This window comes from Camarhynchus parvulus, chromosome 10 (genome assembly GCF_901933205.1).
Source record: "Camarhynchus parvulus chromosome 10, STF_HiC, whole genome shotgun sequence".
Lineage (NCBI taxonomy): Eukaryota > Metazoa > Chordata > Aves > Passeriformes > Thraupidae > Camarhynchus > Camarhynchus parvulus.
The window spans coordinates 14509525-14528059 of NC_044580.1; the positions used below are offsets into that span (position 1 = coordinate 14509525).

Consider the following 18535-nt stretch of genomic DNA (forward strand, 5'->3'; position numbering starts at 1 on the left):
GAATAAAGGAAAGTTCCCAGAAACACCTCGTAGCAACAAACAGTCATTATTGCCCGTCCTGGAATGGATCCCACTAATAAATGCATTTGTGTGTGTGCAGCTTTATGACCCATCACTTTTCTTTGAACATTGGGGAGTCTTTTATGCTTCAGTTGAAGGTGACAGTGGTCAGAGCCTGGCAGCCAATCCTTCAAATTGTTCCTGTTTCAGAACACTGTTGGGTTTTTCCTGAAGATGTAGAAATCAGGTTCCGCCTTCATTTGCATCTGACAGGTTTTCTACATGGAGCATTTCAGCTGCTGGTCTTCAGGAAGGTCGAGTAGCTATAGCAGAGGGGAAGGAGAACCAGAGAGAGGCATCTGTGGAGAGCTTGGGGCTGGGAATCTGTAGATAAGCAGCAGACTTTGAGCAGAGCAGGAGCCCAGTGGTGCTGTTTGACTCAGGCTGTTTGTGCTTCACCACCAAGATGTGTGTTCAGATGCTCTAGGGGTGACACACAGGTCTCCAGCTCCTTGCTCTGGTGTGTTATTGCTGAGCCTTGGTGGCACCCCAGTGCCACCAGCTGCCCCCCAGACTCCTGTGCTGGCTGTCCTGCAGAGCAGAGCTCAGGAAGGAGCTCGGGGTGCACCATTGACGTAGCTTTTGTTTTCCTTTTCACGTTGGCAGAGGCTGGGCCCCTCTGTGCGATGCCCCGGCATGCACTGTGCCGGCGACTTCACACCCACCCCAGAGCTCCACTCCCCCCCTCTTAGGGGCACAGGTAAGTCCCTTCTTTTTTTGTTTTACAATATTACGTGGTTTTGCAAATGTTGTTTTCTTTTTCAATATCTTTATTTCCTACTACTTAAGGTAAAATTAAAAAAAAATTAAAAATCTGAGATGCAAAAACTTTGCTATACCACAAAATATTGTAAAAAAAAAAAAACCACCCCAAAGGTCCTCCAAATGACCCTCATCACTGCAACTTCTGTGAAACAGCTGAAATAAAAAAAAATGGAGCATACCCTCAACCCTCTCTCCCCAAAGCAACACTGACTGGTCCCCACAGGGCAGCTCCCATCTGCAGCAGAGTCTGTTGGAGGGTGTGACCTGTCAGAGCACAGTGCTGGGGCCTCGCAGAGAGCAGGAGAAGATGGAAAGCCTTGCTTTTGGAAGACACCAAGAGAGAGGAGATAGCACAGCTCAAGCCTGTGTGGTGCTGAGCACTCCTTGCTGCTGCTGGAGGGGGCAGAAACCCAAGGCACATCTGAAGGTGCTTTTTGCCTTCACAGGGTTAATCCTCTCTCCAGTGACCTGCACCTCTTGCTTGCTGCTTGGGACTTCCAGCACAGTGTCTGGGGGCTTATAATTGCTTTCTTCCCTAATGCTTCTCTGCAGATTAGCAAAGAGCATGGTGCAGGCAGTGTGGCAGGCTCAGAGACCAGAGCAAGGGTGGATGAGCCATCCCAGCTCCCTGTGCTGCCCCATGACTCACCTGCACAGAGGTGGAGGTGATTCAGGTTTTGGAGCCCTGCTCAATCACTGTGTCCTCTGAGAGCAGCACTCTGGGTAGGGTTATTTGTGTGTTAGACATGGTTGCCTTCTGAGGATTTCTGGGTTCATTGTGTAGGTGTCTGAGGTGTGATCAGGGAGGGTGATAACTCGTGATCAATATCCAGGCATGGGCTGAGCCATTGGGGAAGCAAAAGTGCAGCTTTGCATAGGAGCACAGATCTGCTCATAGGAGCACAGATCTGCTCAGAGGCCCAGAGCTGTCTCCAGGAACAAGAGAAGGTGTGAGTTTTTTAGTAAAAACACTACTTCCCCATTTTCTTTGCAGTTCATAAATCAGCTTCAGGTTTTAGCCAGGGGATGTGACGTGTGCAGAACCAGGTGCCTTTCAGAGTATTTAAATTGAAATGGGGGAGATTTAGGTTAGATATATAAAAGAAATTCTGCCCTGTGAGGGTGGTGAGACCCTGACACAGGGTGCCCACTTCCACATCCCTGGAAGTGTCCAAGGCCACGTTGGATGGGACTCTGAGCAGCCTGGTCTAGTGGAAGCTGTCCCTGCCCATGGCAGGGGGTTGGAACTGAATGACCTTTAAGGTCCCTTCCAACTCAAACCTTTTTATCATTCCATGATTCTGTGATTCTGGGGCAGTTGAGAAATCAATGTGCCCCAACCAGACACAGTCTTTTTACTATAAAAAGAATAGTTTCAGATTGAAATTGGTGACAAATGTCAGCGTATTTTTTTCTGTCAGAGAGAGGCCAGAAGTCACGCACCAGTGTATTCTAAAAATACAGCTGGTTTTCTTATTGGAAAAAAATCTGCTCATTTGCATTTTGGTCAATGCTTTGCCTCATGTATTTGCTGAAAATTTAAACACTACTGGTCTCACTGGGAAAGAGAAGCTCAGCAGACATAAAACTAACCTGGTTAGCTGAGATTCTCCAGCTTTTCTGGAGCACTGGAGTTTGGCCTCTTAAATGAGCAAATCCTCACTTTGACTTTAGTCTGAAATACTTTAGGCTCTGTTTAAGCAAGTCATTATCTTTCCTAATGTGAGCTCCAGAGGCTCACCTGGACCTGCTCTCCAATGGCCTGGAATCTCCATTTCTCCCAGCCTGGACTAATAGCAAGGACACTCCTGGATAATCTATAGGAGCAGCACTTTGAATTGCTCTGTGTTGCTCTGCTTGGTGCTACATGCAAACATCATTATGTTTGTTCAGTGTTGCTCCATGGCAAAATACAGTGCAATTAATCTGGTAAAAGTGTGTGCACTTTATGTGCCGGGAGAAGGAAAGAACTGATGGGAGGAGTCAGTGAGGCATGCAGAGGGAAGGCTGATCCCTTCAGCTGGAGATGAGGAAATTGTAAGAGGCCAGATCCTTGTCCAGCTCAGAGCAGTGGCGCAGGAATAAGTTGTGGGCACATTTTGACAAGGAGGAGCCAGGCTTGTCTTTCCCCTTGGCCACAGCAGCAGCACCCCAGCAGGGCAGCACTGGCACTTGGGCTCTGGAGCGAGCAGTGTGACCCCAGCATCTCGTGCTGGGCTGACAAAAACCCCACTGGGACTGGGGATGGACTTTGCCAGTCTAGCTTGTGTCATTCGGGGAGGTGACATTACAAAAATGCAAGTTGCCTGTGATTTCCCAACCAGTGTGTTCTGGTGCTGCTGGTGGGCAGACAGGACCTCAGGTGCACGCTCTGCACCTGGCATAGCCTGGCTCTCTGGCTGTCCTCTGTGCTTCCTTAAACAAGGAATTTACTCCATTCTGGGGTGGGGAGGATGTGGGAGCACAAGGCAGGCAGAAGACTCAAGCTGGGGACTGGCTGTGTCAGAGGAGATAGGGCTGGGCTTGACATGCATCCGAAACAGACAATGCTGTCTTTGAAATATGTAAGAGAAGGTGGCTGAGCTGCAGTCACAAGTTACATTTTTCAAGGTGGAAGAGGGGAGGAAAAGTCGAGTCATTTAGAGATAATCATCAGCTTTGTAGAGACAAGTGACAGAGCAGGGGGAGAGTAAAGGCATTAGACACTAGAAACTTGGAAAATGGGATTTTGGCACAATAGTGGAGTTAATTTCAAAGAGCTAAAGGTTGTGTTTGGTTTTCTCCCAGTGTGATCTCTGACGCAGAGCAGAAGAGAAATCCACCTCTCTTTACCTGTGGCTTGCCAAAAGACAGCAAAAGTAAATGAGCACTGAGGGGCAGCTGTTAAAATCATGCCAAATGATTGGAGTGGAAAAGCTTCAGAAAGTGGATAAGAGATTAAAAGAGAAAAGGAAAACTGAGGACTTCTAAATTTTGTGTGTCAAAACTGAAACCTGTGGAATGCTTGGCTTGTGTTGCAAGAGTAGGTAGGGCTCTCCATGGTGTTTGCCAGGCACTTGCTTCATGGCTGGCAGATGAGACAGGGATTTCATGCAGGGCCCTGAAACAGGTGGATGAACACGTGTTTGTAGTAGGATATGGTGCAAAAGCTGTTATTGTGCCACATGCAAATCTGACACCGCATCCAGGAAAGCTCATGGTCAGACGTGGCATCCAGTATTTTAATGTATTTTAGTGGATTCACTGATGCAAGTGAGACAGAAGTTTCTATGGGTGGGAGGAAAGCTGGAAAATGGGAATGAAGGACGCGTGTTGCAGCTCACACCATTCCACAAGGTCCTTGTGTGCACAGCTGTGTCCAGGAGGGCAGTGCAAACTGTGCTACCCATAGTGATGGACAGACAGTGCCTGGAGCCAAAGCTGAATACTGTGGCAAAAAGCAGCTAGAAGTGGAAGATTTCCAGTAAGTGTGTGGAGCAAGCAATCTTGGAGGCTGCTTCTGTCATTTCAATACTTCTTTAGAAATCTCACATGGGTTTCTTCAGTTTTGTTCCTGCCTATTTGTGTTTTCTGGGGGAGGCTAAGGAGAAGTCACGTTATCTGTGTGGTGATCTGTTTTCATGGTTGACTAGTTTTTATGAAAATGGGGTTGTGTGCAACCAGCATAAAGAGATTATTTTAGATATCCTGGTCTGTGGGAATTCGTGACGCCCACTTTTAGAATAGTACAGCAAGCAGTTAGAATAGCTCTAGATATATTTATCCAAAGAGACTTCACTGGTGGAGGCTGTAGAACTAGGAGGAAGGAAAGCAGCAGGACACAGCTCTGACCCAGTAAGGTCCTTGGTGACTTGCTGTGGGAGAAAAACCCAACAGCAAGACAAGTATACTTTTGATGAGATTATTGCCTGTCTACAACAACATTTTTATTTCATTCCTCGTAGGAAGTTTGTGCAATGACGGCAGAGATCACAGTGCAATTGTCGGGATAAGTTCACCCGTGGGTTTGCAATCCCTGGGGTGTTGCACACACTGCAGGTCTGCCTGGCTGCTGCTGCCATGGTGTCTGTGGGGCACTGGGGGTTGGTGCTGGGGGCTGCATGGCTCCTGAGCTCAGGCACTTCAAGTTAGGTGATGTTGTAGAGCTCCCCAGGCTTCCTGCAGGGTTTTCTTCTTCACACTGAGAGCAGAGCAGCGGGACTGAGCAGCTGAGGTGGCTGTGCTGGGAGGCAGCTGCTCTGCACCAGTGTCCTTCAGGCTGCAGGGAAAGGACCCACCAGCACATGTTTCACTGGCATCCTTGAGGAGCCAGTCCACAGTGAAGCCTACAACTTGATTTTCTTTCTTTTCAATTAAAGGCAAGTAGCGAGTCTGAAAATGAGAGCCCAAAAAGAAGACGCCAGAAGCAGTTGAAAAGAAAGTAAGTTTCTAAGGAAAGGGTTTTGAGTGGTGATGCTTTGGTTTATTTCTCAGAACAGAAGTGCATTAGATTGTTTGATGGGAGTTGTCAGCATGGTGAGCTTGTAAAATAAATATTTTAATAATACTTTGGTTTACTAAAATTGAAGTATGACTATGAATCTATAGATGGATACAATTTTCCAACCTTTGTTTGTATGTTCCTGCTGTGCCTGTGATGGAATCTGAATGAGTCAGATTCACTTTCTGTTGTCAGTCTTTCACTTTTCCATCACATTACTGATTCTCCTTCAGAGACACTTAAAACAGTTTAATCCCTTCTCCTCCCACCTTTTTGATTAACTGAGAATAAAATACCAAATTATTATTTTCTTTTATCTTTTATAACCCCCTGTTAAAACAAAAGAACTTCCATAAAGAATGTTCTTGATGTCTAAGCACCATAACTTGAGTTCACTTGCAGTCATATTTTACTGCCTTTTCCTATCTAATAAGTGCTTTCTAGTTTTTCCCTACACTAAAGTGGAGTAGGGAACTGTGAGCTGTCTGATGGAGAAAATCTAAACAGAGCCACATCATCCTGCTTGCTTTCTCCTGCATCTGGTCTTTTAACTCTTCAGTTAGTTGTTCCCATCAGTGCAGGAGGGAAGTTGATAAAGCACAGGGAGGACTGTGTTAGGATGGACCTCTCCTGGGCAAGGGCAGTGATCCTTGTGGATCCTCCATGTCCTCTTGGAGAGAGGAGAGGCTCCTCCAAAAGGCATTTTGGAGCTGCAGCTTTGTTCCTAGTTGTCCCCAGAGAGCATGCTTCCTTCTACTAATGTACAGTGTGACTTGGCTTCACACTTGGAAACTTAAATTGGCAGGAGAATTTCCATGGCAGGAGTCTTGTTCCATTTTCTGGGCTCCAAGAGCTCATGTAGAAATACTGTTGCCCTGCATGACCTACATTTCTGCCCCCAGAATTAAATGGAAAAGAGAAGTGTCTGCTGGAGAAGAGGATGAAGATGGAGGGGAGCAAGGCACCAGTGGAGAGAGTGAGCCTGAACCGAAGAAAATTAAAGCAAGAAGACCTGTCCAGAGGAGGTAAGGAATGGTTGGTTCAGTCTCTTTTTCTGCCTGTGCTGTGTGGAGAGGAAATCCCTATTTGTCACTAATGAATCTTCTGTGCAATATTACCTTTGTTTGTCACCTAGTAAACCTAGGGCCTAGTTATTCCCTCATCTCCCCATCTCATGCTCCAGTGAGCACTAGAGTGGTTTTCATGATAGAGCAGATTAAATCCCTTAGGAGTCTAATATTTGAGATCCGTGCTTCCTTAAAGACTTATTAAAGTGGATATTTACATAAACCATGCTGCATTATGGCTTTATTAACTCTTATTTTAGAACAGTGGCCAAAACTGGTGTTAAAAAGCCACACAAAATCCAGCGTGGGAAGAGGAAGAAACCAGACTCGTCTGAAGATGACGATGATGATGAAGACGATGAGACCCCCAAGAGACAAACTCGGCGAAGAGCAGCCAAAAACGTCAGGTGTGAAGAAGTGTGGGGTTGGTTTGGGGTGAGAGCTGGCTGGGGAAGGGGGCCCTGATTCCTGTGTGGTCCTGCAGGGACCTGTGGCTGAGGTGTGGCTCCTTGGACAGATTCCTGCTGGGCTCATCCAGGGTTTGTCTCATTTTGCCATCTGTGAAGGAGGGAATGTTTACCAGTCCCTCCTAAGAGAAACATGAGGAGGTTTGCATATTTCTAAAGCACCCTCAGATGAGATTGATAATTGCAAATAATAGATGGAAATGAGCAAAAGGGAGCAACTGTGCTGGACTGGACCAATGAGGGTGACTGGGGACAGTGTGTTGAGCCAGGGTGGAGTAAACCTTTATCCATTCCCCCAATCTTCTCACCTTTCAGGCAGTCCCAATAAGGGTCTTGCAAAGAGCCATCCAAATGAATCACCTGATGTTGGCCATGGTCAGAAAAACTATATGGGCAAGATCGAGGATTAGTCTGGTAAAGTGTAGCTATCTGGGTGTCATGGGGAAAAATACTGAATGCTTGAGACATGTGTGTGCTGAACATGCACTTGAACCACAACATAAATGCTGGAGAAGCTGCTCCAGTTTGAGCCATTCTCTGTGTTGGTGGGCTGGGAAGAGTCAAGGGTTTTATATCAGTTTGGTTTTGATCTTACTCAGCTACAAAGAGGATGATGATTTCGAGACGGATTCTGATGACCTGATAGAGATGACTGGGGAAGGAGCTGATGAACAACAAGACAACAGTGAAACTATTGAGAAAGTCTTGGACATCAGGCTTGGAAAAAAGGGAGGTGCGTGGCTCTGGAAGAAGCCTTTGTTTCTCTTGAACTGGTGCAATGCTTTTACAACTTTAAAGTGGGGCCAAGGGTTGTTTCAGTGCTTTTCATCTTTTCCTCTATGCCTCTTAGTTACATCTTGTAATATGTAATAGTTTTTGTAACATATAATATTTAAAATTCTAAAATGTCTATAGTTTATGTACTCATCAGCTTTCATTTAGCCTACACACATTTTAAAGATGCAGCCATTGTTCTGCAATTCCTGCTTTTCTCTGCTTTGAAATATAAAACAGATCTAAGAGAGTCAGTTTTCATAGCCCCATTGACAAAGCCATAATGAAAATAAAGCCAATGTTTTCTTCTCAAAGCCTTACAAAAATGTTTTTTGTAAAACTGAATGGTTGTGAATACTTTCAAGAGGCCTTTGAATTATACTTAAAGAAAAGCTACTTGTGACAGATTTAAAAATATTCTGTTGCGCGGACAGCTTCTGTGTGCCTGCCTTATAGATTTGCAGAATCTTTTGGGTATTCTTTGTGCTCCCACAAAAGATGTATTAGAATGGTAACTTTGTGTAATGCAGCTGATGCCCAGGGGTGGGTCAGGAGGGTACCAAATGCAGGCTGGTGTCTCTTGCAGCCATCGGAGCTTCCACCACCGTGTACGTGACTGAGGCCAACGGCAACCCCAGCGCCGACTTCGACCCCGAGAAGGACGAGGGGGAGGTTCAGTACCTGATCAAGTGGAAGGGCTGGTCATACATCCACAGCACGTGGGAGAGTGAGGAGTCCCTGCAGCAGCAGAAAGTGAAGGGCCTGAAAAAGCTGGAGAACTTCAAGAAGAAAGAGGAGGAGATCAAGCAATGGTAGGCTTCACTTCAAGCAGTGATTTGGCCTTGGGCAAGTTGTTTTGAGCCTGAGGTTTGAGAAGTCGTGACTGAAAATGTTTCATTTCTTCCTACAAAGTGTGTTTCATGTGCAGTCTGGTCTCTCTTTGCCTGCTGAGGAACATCCCCTCCCACAGAAATGATATCTGTGGTGTGGATGGCTGGAAAATAGAGAGGACAAGGCATGAAATCCACACTATTGCTATTTCCTAGGCTTAAGAATTGGGAAGGCTGACAGGCAGTAAATGGTGCACAGACTCACCTGGCCCAGGAGGTGCTGTGAGACCTTGCAGCCTTATTAACCCTTGTTAATTATGGGCTTCTCTGTGTGCAAGTTTTTGCATCAGTTTATGTCCAGCTTCCCCAGGAACTATAAGGGGAGCTACAGTGCCTTTCCAAAGTGCTAAAGCTGGAGTAGCAGCTTCCATCTCCATTTGGTTCCTGTTTTGAGACTGATTCTTGCATCAGAATAAGGCAGCATTTAACAGGGAGACAATCTGAACATCTATGACATTTGCTTCTCAGCAATAATTTACAATTTTAGGAAATTTAAGAAACATGTCATATAACATTAATTTGCCTCTGTGACTTGTCTGAATGACAGAACCATATAGGAAGGTAGATTTTCTATATGCAACATCCATGAGCACTATGACAGAAGCATTATAGTGTTTTCTTGTTTTATTTTGAATTATTTTGCATCTAGGTTGGGCAAGGTATCACCTGAAGATGTAGAATATTTCAACTGCCAACAAGAGCTGGCTTCAGAGCTAAACAAACAGTATCAAATAGTGGAGAGGGTAATAGGTAAGTGGAGCCAAGACTTTGGTAAAGGGGTGAGGTAGGAATGGGAACTTTATTCCATGTGACAGCAGAATGAGTGTGCAGCTCTCTCTTCTTCCCTGTCCTCCAGTATCCCTGAAGAAAACCCCATGGTGTTTACTGTATTTCATTGTGTGAAATTTAGGAATTTGGCCAGTAGAAATCCAGGTTTACAGATTTGTATTTGTGCTTGTATACAAGCAATACAAATCAGGGACTTTCCTTACCTGGAGTATGGGATGACACAGTAGTTTCCCACAGGTTGCTGAAATTGTTGCTGCTGAATTTCTTTGTCTCCCTTTGTAGCCCTTTGGATGCAAGACGTTTGTTTCCAAAGCAGCAGCATGGGCCTGGCTTTTGTGAGGTCTCCTTTCTGTGGTGTGGTTGAGGATGTGGTTAGGCTGCAAGGCAGCTCAGGGGCGAGATTTTCATGATTAATTAATAAAAATAAAACCAGAACTTACTGAGCACTTTGGTAATATCACAGTCATGTCAGTCAGAGGCGCCAACGCCCAGTTGCTTTGGGAATTGGCTTGGAGAGCTGTGTAAGCTATTTCCAATACAATTCCTGTAAAAACGTGGGCGTGAGGCAGTGATGGCCTGCCCTGCTCCCTCTGCTGGCTGCCAGCATCCCAACCCTCCCTTCCCTTCTCTCTCCCAACACAGCTGTGAAGACCAGCAAGTCTGCCACGGGACATTCAGATTTCCCAGGTAAAGGCACATTTTTTTTGGTCTCTCTACACTTTTGCTATGAGCCAAGAACCTGTTTTGTGGCTGTCTGGGCAGTTCAGCCTGTGAACCATGCTTGTGGTTCAGCTGCTCAGCTACAGGTGCTGAGGTTTGGGCTATTTTTGCATATTTTACAGCAAACAGTCGCAAAACATCCTCGAATGACCCCGAATACCTGTGCAAGTGGATGGGGCTGCCCTATGCTGAGTGCAGCTGGGAAGATGAGGCTCTGATCAGCAAGAAATTCCAGCACTGCATTGACAGCTTCAACAGCAGGAACAACTCCAAGACCATTCCCACCCGTGACTGCAAGGTTTGATGGCTTCCCTCCTTTGCTGGGCTCCTCCAGGCTGGGGGAAGATGCAAGCAGTGGGAACGTGAAGTTTTGTCAGGATAAATGTCAGAGAACATTTTTCCCATCCTCCCACCTGCGTTTGAAGGGTTGTTTGCTGTTCTTGTATTGCACTTCAAGCAGAGATGTGAAGCCCTTTGAGTTTCATTTACTCTGTGCACAGTGAGAACGTTATGTCCCCCTGGGGAGTGGGAGGCTTAATTAATCCTTGCAAAGTGCTTCCTTCTCAGAAGGAGCTGCAGCAGTTTTAATATCAGTTGGATGAAAAAACAGCACACCTGGGAAAAGAGGAAGCCTGCAAGATGCTGATACAGTGAAGGAGAGGGACAGAAATAATGGGAGAAAAACCAAAAGAGGACAAAGAAGGAAGTGGAGCTTGTTCTGACTCCTATGTACTTTGTGCAGCTTACTACACTCCTGGGGGACTCAGAGCCCTGATCATAAACCAGAGGGCAGCAGGCAAATCACAAGAAATGCAGACACAGGCACTGGCTAGGAAAATGTGGAAGGAGGTGAAGTTCTCTTCACTCGAACCAGTGAATAGATACACACTCTTTGCTGAGTTCATGAATATCTTTGCTGAATTTTCAGCCTTTCAGCTGCTCAGAGTTCTGTCTTTCTCTTCAGTGGACTTAAGGCAGATTTTATTTCAGGTGTTGAAGCAGAGGCCGAGGTTTGTTGCCTTGAAGAAGCAGCCCTCGTACATTGGCGGGGAGAACCTGGAGCTGCGCGATTACCAGCTGGAGGGCCTCAACTGGCTGGCTCACTCCTGGTGCAAGTATGTGCACAGCCTGGCATGTTCATTCCATGCCTTTTTTGTCCCTGAAGGAGCTGGCACAGCTCCCTTTCAAGTGAGGTCTTTACCTACCCTCCTTCTGCAGCTTGGAGGATTTCAAATGTTATCGTGCCCAGCTGCATCGCAGACACTGCAAGCAGGAGCTACCTAAAGCATGAACTTAAGAAACCTTGTGTGAAAACAAAAAGCATTTTCCCTGTCTGGGCCTGTTCACATGATGGATTTGGCTGAGCCTGGTACATATAAGCCTCAGATTTCCATTGACTTAATGGGAAAAAAATGGTTTCTGGCTCAGTGTGCTTATATACTCATTGAAGTCTTTGGGAGATGTCCCTCTAAAATTAGGCCACTGATTCCCCTCTGCCTTTGCCTGTTTTCCTCCAGTTTGGAGTCATCATAGTTAATTTTTGGACATTATTGTGCCATGTTCAGTCTGGCTGTCCCTGAGATCCACTTAGAAGTGTTCAAATAGCTGTTTTTGCACTGCCCCTCTCTGTCCTTGTTGTGGATTGCTGTTCATGTGGAGCACAGTAAATTAGTAGTTACAGCTGTGCTGTGAGACCCAACTAGGGGAGAGAGAAATGATTGCATCTGACTCCATCTTATCAGAAGGCTAATTAATTACTTTATTATACTGTATTATTCTATACTATATTACATTACATCTAAACTGAATCTTCCAAGCACTCAATTCTGCACACAACTGCACTGAATCTGGTGACTGTCAGCCCACAGTCCTGACACACACACACACACTGATAGGCCCTGATAGGCCAAGGAAACAAAACACCATCACTCTGGGGAAACAATCTCCATATTGCATTCTACTTTGGCACAAACACAGGCACAGCAAATGGTAAGAATTGTGTTTCCTTTCTCTGAGGTTCAGAGAACGTGAATCCCAGAAATATTCTTGGGAAGAATCATGCCTTGCTTTTCTCTGTGAAGAGAAACATGGGGCAACAAGTAGTGGCAGAAACATGCACTCAGACAGCATTTTTGTTTGTTCTCCTCTTCCTCAGGAACAACAGCGTGATCCTGGCTGATGAAATGGGACTGGGCAAGACCATTCAGACAATATCATTCCTGTCATACCTGTTCCATCAGCACCAGCTCTATGGCCCTTTCCTGGTGGTCGTGCCCCTGTCCACCCTCACCTCCTGGCAGAGGGAGTTTGAAGTGTGGGCACCCGAGATAAACGTGGTGGTTTACATTGGAGACCTCATGAGCAGGAACATGGTGTGTAATCAGAGAGCAAAGGGTGAGGGCTCAGGCAGAAGCACTGGGTGCACAGCAGCAGCTCGTGTGTGATGTGTGTGACACACAGCTCGAGAGGCTGGTGGACAGTGCTGGCAGCACTGCAGGCAGCTGGAGCTGGTGGGGCTGAGTGTGTGGGTGTAAATCCCCGCTACAGGGAATTTTCTGCTTTATTTTGCCTCTTGGAGTGAGTGCAGGAGTGAGTGAGGCTTCTCTCAGAGCCAGTACTGATCTGGATAAAACATGCAGTGAGAAGTCCAGCAGTGTAAAACGCTTGTCTTTAGTGTTTGGGACTATTCAGACAATGGGACACACAAATGCAGGGACTGCAGTGGTGTATGCAGTGAGGTGATGTGTTCATTAGTGTCACAACAGCAAGTTAAACCTTATTTTGTTACCTATGCAAGTTGAACCATGTGTGCACTAAAACAAATTGTTCCTTGGGCATCTTGAGCTCATCAAATGGCACAACTGGGGTTTGGAGTTGGTTGGAGTGTCTGGCTTACAGCTACACTAAAATAACGATTGGTAACTCTTTCCTTCTGATAACGTGTTCAAGTTAACTTTTGTCTCCCCTCACAGATACGTGAATATGAGTGGATCCATTCTCAGTCTAAAAGATTGAAATTCAATGCACTTATCACAACATATGAGATCCTTCTGAAGGATAAGGTGAGTCATTACTCCAAGAATGTTTTTATTTAGACTTTCTCTCATTTTCAAAGGAGAAAGCCAGTTCTCAGCTAGTGGGTTTCACCTCTTCCCCCTGTGGTGATGGACAACTACAGCCACTATTTGCTTTTCCTTCCACATTTGCAAGCAAATGTGGGAACGTGTGACACATTTTGCAGTGTCTTCACTCTTGTACTGCACAGCTGTGCTATTCTTTTTACATGTAAGACATCTGGCAGGATCCAGCAGTACCTGGATTTTTACCTGGTTTAATTTGGGCTTGTTAAGAGGACAAAATGTTAGACTGAACCTCTGGACACAGCGTTAGCAGTATTTATATATTTACATCTGCAAGAAATCTGTCTGCTTAGGAAATATGCATCAGCCCTGTCAGTGTATCACTGAGTCCTACAAAAAACTAAAAGCTTAAAAAAGAAAAAATAATTTAAATAAAAACTCTTGGATTACCTGAGCTTTTTAGGTACCTGAACTGCAATCCTGTTCTTGCTCCAGTGGGACTAGTGTTACCCAGAGCCCCAAGGGCATGGAGAAAGGGGGGAGTAAAGAGCTGGGGAAGGACTGTGCTTTCTGGGTAAAGCAAAGGAGGATGAGGATAGGTGTCCTTGCTTCAGGATATTGAGATGCAGCAGAGTGTTGTACAGCATGGCTGATTTTCACCTTTTCCTTTCTGGGAAGGCACCCTGGTCCCCAAATTAGCAAGAAAATCCTGTGAGGGTGCAGCCACAGGGACACCCTGGGCGGGACATGCTGCAGGGCTTCCTGCCTTGGAGGGAGACACATGTGCAAGGTGGTGGGGCCTGTCTGACCCAGCATCTCCTTGGGGCCTGTGTTTTTTCCTTCTCTCCCTGCAGACTGTTTTGGGAAGCATTAACTGGGCCTTTCTGGGCGTGGACGAAGCCCATCGGTTGAAAAACGACGACTCCTTGCTGTACAAAACCTTGATTGATTTCAAGTCCAACCACAGGCTGCTGATCACTGGCACCCCACTTCAGAACTCACTCAAGGAGCTCTGGTCCCTGCTGCACTTCATCATGCCAGAGAAGTGAGTCTCCTTTCAGGCCTTCCAAGAAATGTCTCTGTTCCATTCTGTCTGTTAAGTAGGCTCAAGGGAGTGCAGGATGGCAGAAATCCCTGAATTAAACTCAGTGGTGTGACAGCAATGATAGGAGAACAGACATTAGTGGGGAAAATCAAAGGTTAAATAACTAACATGAGGAGTATTTCTGGCAGCAAACTGAATGGGGAAACCTGATCCATGCCTTTCAAATCTGTCTGCTGTCTTCCAGCCATCTCTAAAAAGCTGAACTTGTTTTAAGCAATCATTTCAGCCTTTTCTGAGGTTTCCAGTACACTGTGGTTCAGGCACCTCTGCCAACCATTTCTGTGGCAGCTCTGGGGGTGCTGTCTGGCTGATTGTGTGTCCACAGTGTAACAAATGTTTTGTTTCCTTTAAAATAAAATGAGCTGTTGGCATGGCATCTCTAAGGCTAAGGCAGGCATGCCCCAAAACTCACTGAAATTATGTTTGACTGAAAGAAGAGCTGTCCCCCAAATTCTTTTTGTTGGATGACATAAAGAGTGAAGGAGAGGCTTGAGGTCTCCTAAGTGGAGGAGAGCAGATCTCCACATTTCAAAGGAGCTGTCAGAGGAAGCAACAATCCCAAAAGAGCCTTCAGAACAGGGTAAATCTGTCCAGTTGTCAAAGCTGTGCCTGGGGGAGGCACCGTGGAAAGTTCAGAAATTGCTGCCAGCAGAGTAAAATAGTGGGAACCTTGGGATTTTGGGTCCTGGGAGTCAGTGTGGAGCTCAAATATAAGATATTAGGAAGGTGTCTAAGCCCAGAGATCTTCTAGCTTTGCCAGCAGTCTCTTCAGTTAACCAGAGCACAGTGAATCTGTTATCTTCCACTGTGTTTCCATTAAAGTGCTGCTCTCCTGTCTTGTGGTGCAGCAGGAGTGTATCCAACAGCTGCTGTTTGGTGCCATAAGACAAGAGGTATTCTGACACCTCCCTCCTCCTCCTTTCTGTTGCCAGGTTTGAGTTCTGGGAGGATTTTGAGGAGGATCACGGGAAAGGAAGAGAGAATGGCTACCAGAGCCTTCACAAAGTCCTGGAGCCGTTCCTGCTGCGCAGGGTGAAGAAGGATGTGGAGAAATCTCTGCCAGCCAAAGTGGAGCAGATCCTCCGGGTGGAAATGTCTGCTCTGCAGAAGCAGTACTACAAGTGAGTCACTGAATGGGCTATTGGCAGTGCCAGTGGAAATGGGCACATCTCTCTGTGGGCCTTGGCAATGTGTTCCAGTATTCTGTGCATATTGTGGCCTTCAGAGTGCAGTGAGACACCATCACCTGTAGTACTGGGAGCTTCCCAGCAGGAACATGAGGTAGGGGAGTTGATATCTTTCCTTCTGGAAGATGTTTTTGTAGAGTGATACAGTTCAACGGGCCAGTTTTGCAAGACAGAGGTTATGTCTTTCCTGGGGCAGTGACAATGTGCACAAAGTTGGGATGCTGTTCAATATTAAACAGTGATAATATCAATAGGAAAGTCAGGTCAGGGTTTTTAGAGAGGAAAGAGCATCCTGTGAGAGAACTGAGGAGAGATGGAGGCAGGCAAGTAGACTGATGCCTGAATGAGCTGTTCCTGAAGGTTTTATTCCTCCAAGGCTCCGCTCTGCACTGAGTAATGATCCCGACTTTAATTTTCCTGCCTGCAGGTGGATTTTGACAAGAAACTACAAAGCTCTTTCAAAGGGAACAAGGGGAAGCACATCTGGTTTCCTGAATATTGTGATGGAATTGAAAAAGTGCTGCAACCATTGCTACCTTATCAAACCTCCTGAGGAAAATGAGAGAGAGAATGGCCTTGAGACCCTGCAGGTGAGTGGTGTCCTTGGTCACCACCTTTTCTCCTTAAATTTCATTCTTTTGTCCTCCCAACAAAATTCTATCTGGTGAAGCTTTATCTTCTGTGGCTTCTTCTTCAAAAATAACTCTCACATCTAAGCCATTTGAACCCCCAGCCCTCCACTTCTACTGTAGGCAACATTTTATGGCCTTCTGGAGCAGGAGCTGTGTGCAGTGTAGGATCTGTGTTGTATGATTCATTGTGAGTGTGGGCTCTGCTGTGTAAATCCAGATGATTAGATTAGAGATGTACAAGAGATGAATGACCCCCAAAAGGAGCAGGTCTGTGCAGGTCTCTGTGTGATGTACATAAGGATAAGATTGGAAATGATGGTTATTTCTTCAGTCTTTGATCAGGAGCAGTGGAAAGCTGATTCTCTTGGACAAGCTGCTGACGAGGCTGCGCGAGAGAGGCAACAGAGTGCTGATCTTCTCCCAGATGGTGAGGATGCTGGACATCTTGGCAGAGTACCTGACTATCAAACACTACCCTTTTCAGGTGAGAAACATCAGCATGGAAAACAGTGGGATCCCCTTGAAAGTGTGGAAAAAAGTGGAGGGAGCTTGAGCAGTGGGAGTCGCTGAGTTCCCCAGAGATTGGTGGCTGGGATTACAGGTGGCACTTGCTGGAAGGAGCTGGGATGTCCCTTCATTTCAGTGTGGCCCCATCTCTGCGAAACTCCTCTGACAGCCCCTGTTTGGGCTGTGTCATGTGATAAACCCCGAGGACAGTGAGCAGAGAGCCTGGCTGGCAGCCTGTAACGGGAGCTGCGGTGTCACCCGCCCTGTGCCTGCTCCCCGAGCATCCCCCAGCCCTTGTGACACAGCACAGTTATTTTTAATTGGTGGCTATTTTTAACAATTAAACGCTGCAGGCAGCACAGGGGGCTGCAGGGCTGGTAGCACTCGGGTGCAGCAGTGCCTCAGGGCTCCTTTACCTTCTCTCTTTTATCACTTGTGTTGATTTTTGCAGCGCTTGGACGGCTCGATCAAGGGGGAGATCCGAAAGCAGGCGCTGGATCACTTCAACGCCGACGGCTCCGAGGTACCACAGGCTGGGCAGAGGGTTTGTGGCTGAGCCACAGCTTGGCACTGACACCAGGGGGTTAGCTCAGTTCAGCTCTTTTCACAGGAGCCCAGGTACTTTTAAAGACATGGATACGGCAGGTTTTGCAGCCAGCCATATTACTTGAAATCTCTCACAGCCAAGGAGCAGGGCGGCAAGTCACGTTTCCAGAAAATTCTGAAGAGGTTGGGAAGAGCCAAAATTTACTAATTCTCTCCCTATTGGTCTGGAGAACGAGATGGTTGCTGAGTGATACCAGTCTGAAGCTGGTTTTGGATATGAAATGACAGAAGCAAAAGAAGGATTTTAAGTGTTGGCAAGCAGTGGAGTCTGGTGCTGGAGGTGAAAGTCTCCAGTGTAATAGGAGAGGGCATCTGAAACCTCTCATCTGGGCTTGCTGACTCACAGTGACTGGTGCAGGACACTTGTTTTTGTGTCAGTCAGCCCAGCTGTGAGAAATACCTTTCCTCACTCCAGGAGCCTGGGCTGGAGCGGGATTCTTGGCTCACACAGGGATTGTGAGGGATTGTGGTTGTAGGAAAATTAACAAAAGGAAGTGTGAGGGGGAAAGAGAAAGAAAGCCCATAGAACCTGCCCTTTTCCCTGTCCTGAGGACATCTGTGGGGGCTCTAAGATGGCGCAGTCTGTTCATTGCTGATGTCACTCCTAACAGGATTCAGGCAGCAAAAAGCAGCTTTGCCTGCTGCCTTTGTAGGAGCCTGGTGAGCAACAGGGTCTGACCTTCAGAAGTGACTACAAGCCACCCCTGCCTTGAGCTGCTTGTGTTGCTCTCCTATATTGATTCATCCCTTCAGCTGGGCCAGCACTGCCTCACCCTGGATCTGGGCTTAGAGACTGGTGCTGCTCAGCCTGCATGAACAGAAAAGGGAAGGAAATATGGGAAAGAAATCCTTTTTCTGCTTTAAGAAGCATGAGCGCAACAGAGCCTTCCCTTTTACAGCTTTTGAGTCACCACTGCTACTTTATGCCCACAGTTACAAGCTGGTTAACTCATGGATGCTTTTTATTTTTTCCTTCCCAGGACTTCTGTTTCTTGTTGTCAACAAGAGCTGGAGGGTTGGGAATTAATTTGGCCTCTGCTGACACTGTTGTTATCTTTGACTCGGACTGGAACCCCCAGAATGATCTTCAGGCTCAGGCCCGAGCCCATCGGATTGGACAAAAGAAGCAGGTCAGGAGAGCTGCTGGGTTGTTTCACTGTGGCTTCAGTGTGTGCACCTAAACATCCTCTCACCTCACCAAAGCTTCTGAAAACATGGGCTTGTTGTCCCAGTCCTTGCTCCAGAGTGTGCTGCCCAAAGGAATGTCATTTAAAAAGTAGGAGACAAAAGGCAGCCCAGATTTGCCAGGTGCCAAGTCTTTCTGTTGGTTTTGAGCATACCCAGAACCCAACCCATGGCATTGCACTTCTCAGCTTAGTCCTAGTGGACTCTGTTCTTTCTTCCCC

General features: G+C 46.5%; 1 protein-coding gene across 2 annotated transcripts in view; it reads left to right on the forward strand.

The window, feature by feature from the left end:
- Positions 1–18535, forward strand: part of CHD2 (chromodomain helicase DNA binding protein 2) — a 70191-nt gene that overhangs the window by 32735 nt on the left and 18921 nt on the right. For both annotated transcript variants that reach the window (XM_030955194.1, XM_030955193.1), the window contains 17 exons: positions 5184–5245; positions 6208–6330; positions 6633–6779; positions 7439–7572; positions 8200–8425; positions 9153–9253; positions 9935–9979; positions 10135–10310; positions 11003–11127; positions 12168–12384; positions 12985–13074; positions 13947–14137; positions 15130–15318; positions 15812–15974; positions 16348–16500; positions 16975–17046; positions 18110–18259. In XM_030955194.1, the coding sequence (XP_030811054.1) occupies positions 5184–5245; positions 6208–6330; positions 6633–6779; positions 7439–7572; positions 8200–8425; positions 9153–9253; positions 9935–9979; positions 10135–10310; positions 11003–11127; positions 12168–12384; positions 12985–13074; positions 13947–14137; positions 15130–15318; positions 15812–15974; positions 16348–16500; positions 16975–17046; positions 18110–18259 (2364 nt within the window). The remainder of the gene's footprint in view (positions 1–5183; positions 5246–6207; positions 6331–6632; positions 6780–7438; positions 7573–8199; positions 8426–9152; positions 9254–9934; positions 9980–10134; positions 10311–11002; positions 11128–12167; positions 12385–12984; positions 13075–13946; positions 14138–15129; positions 15319–15811; positions 15975–16347; positions 16501–16974; positions 17047–18109; positions 18260–18535) is intronic.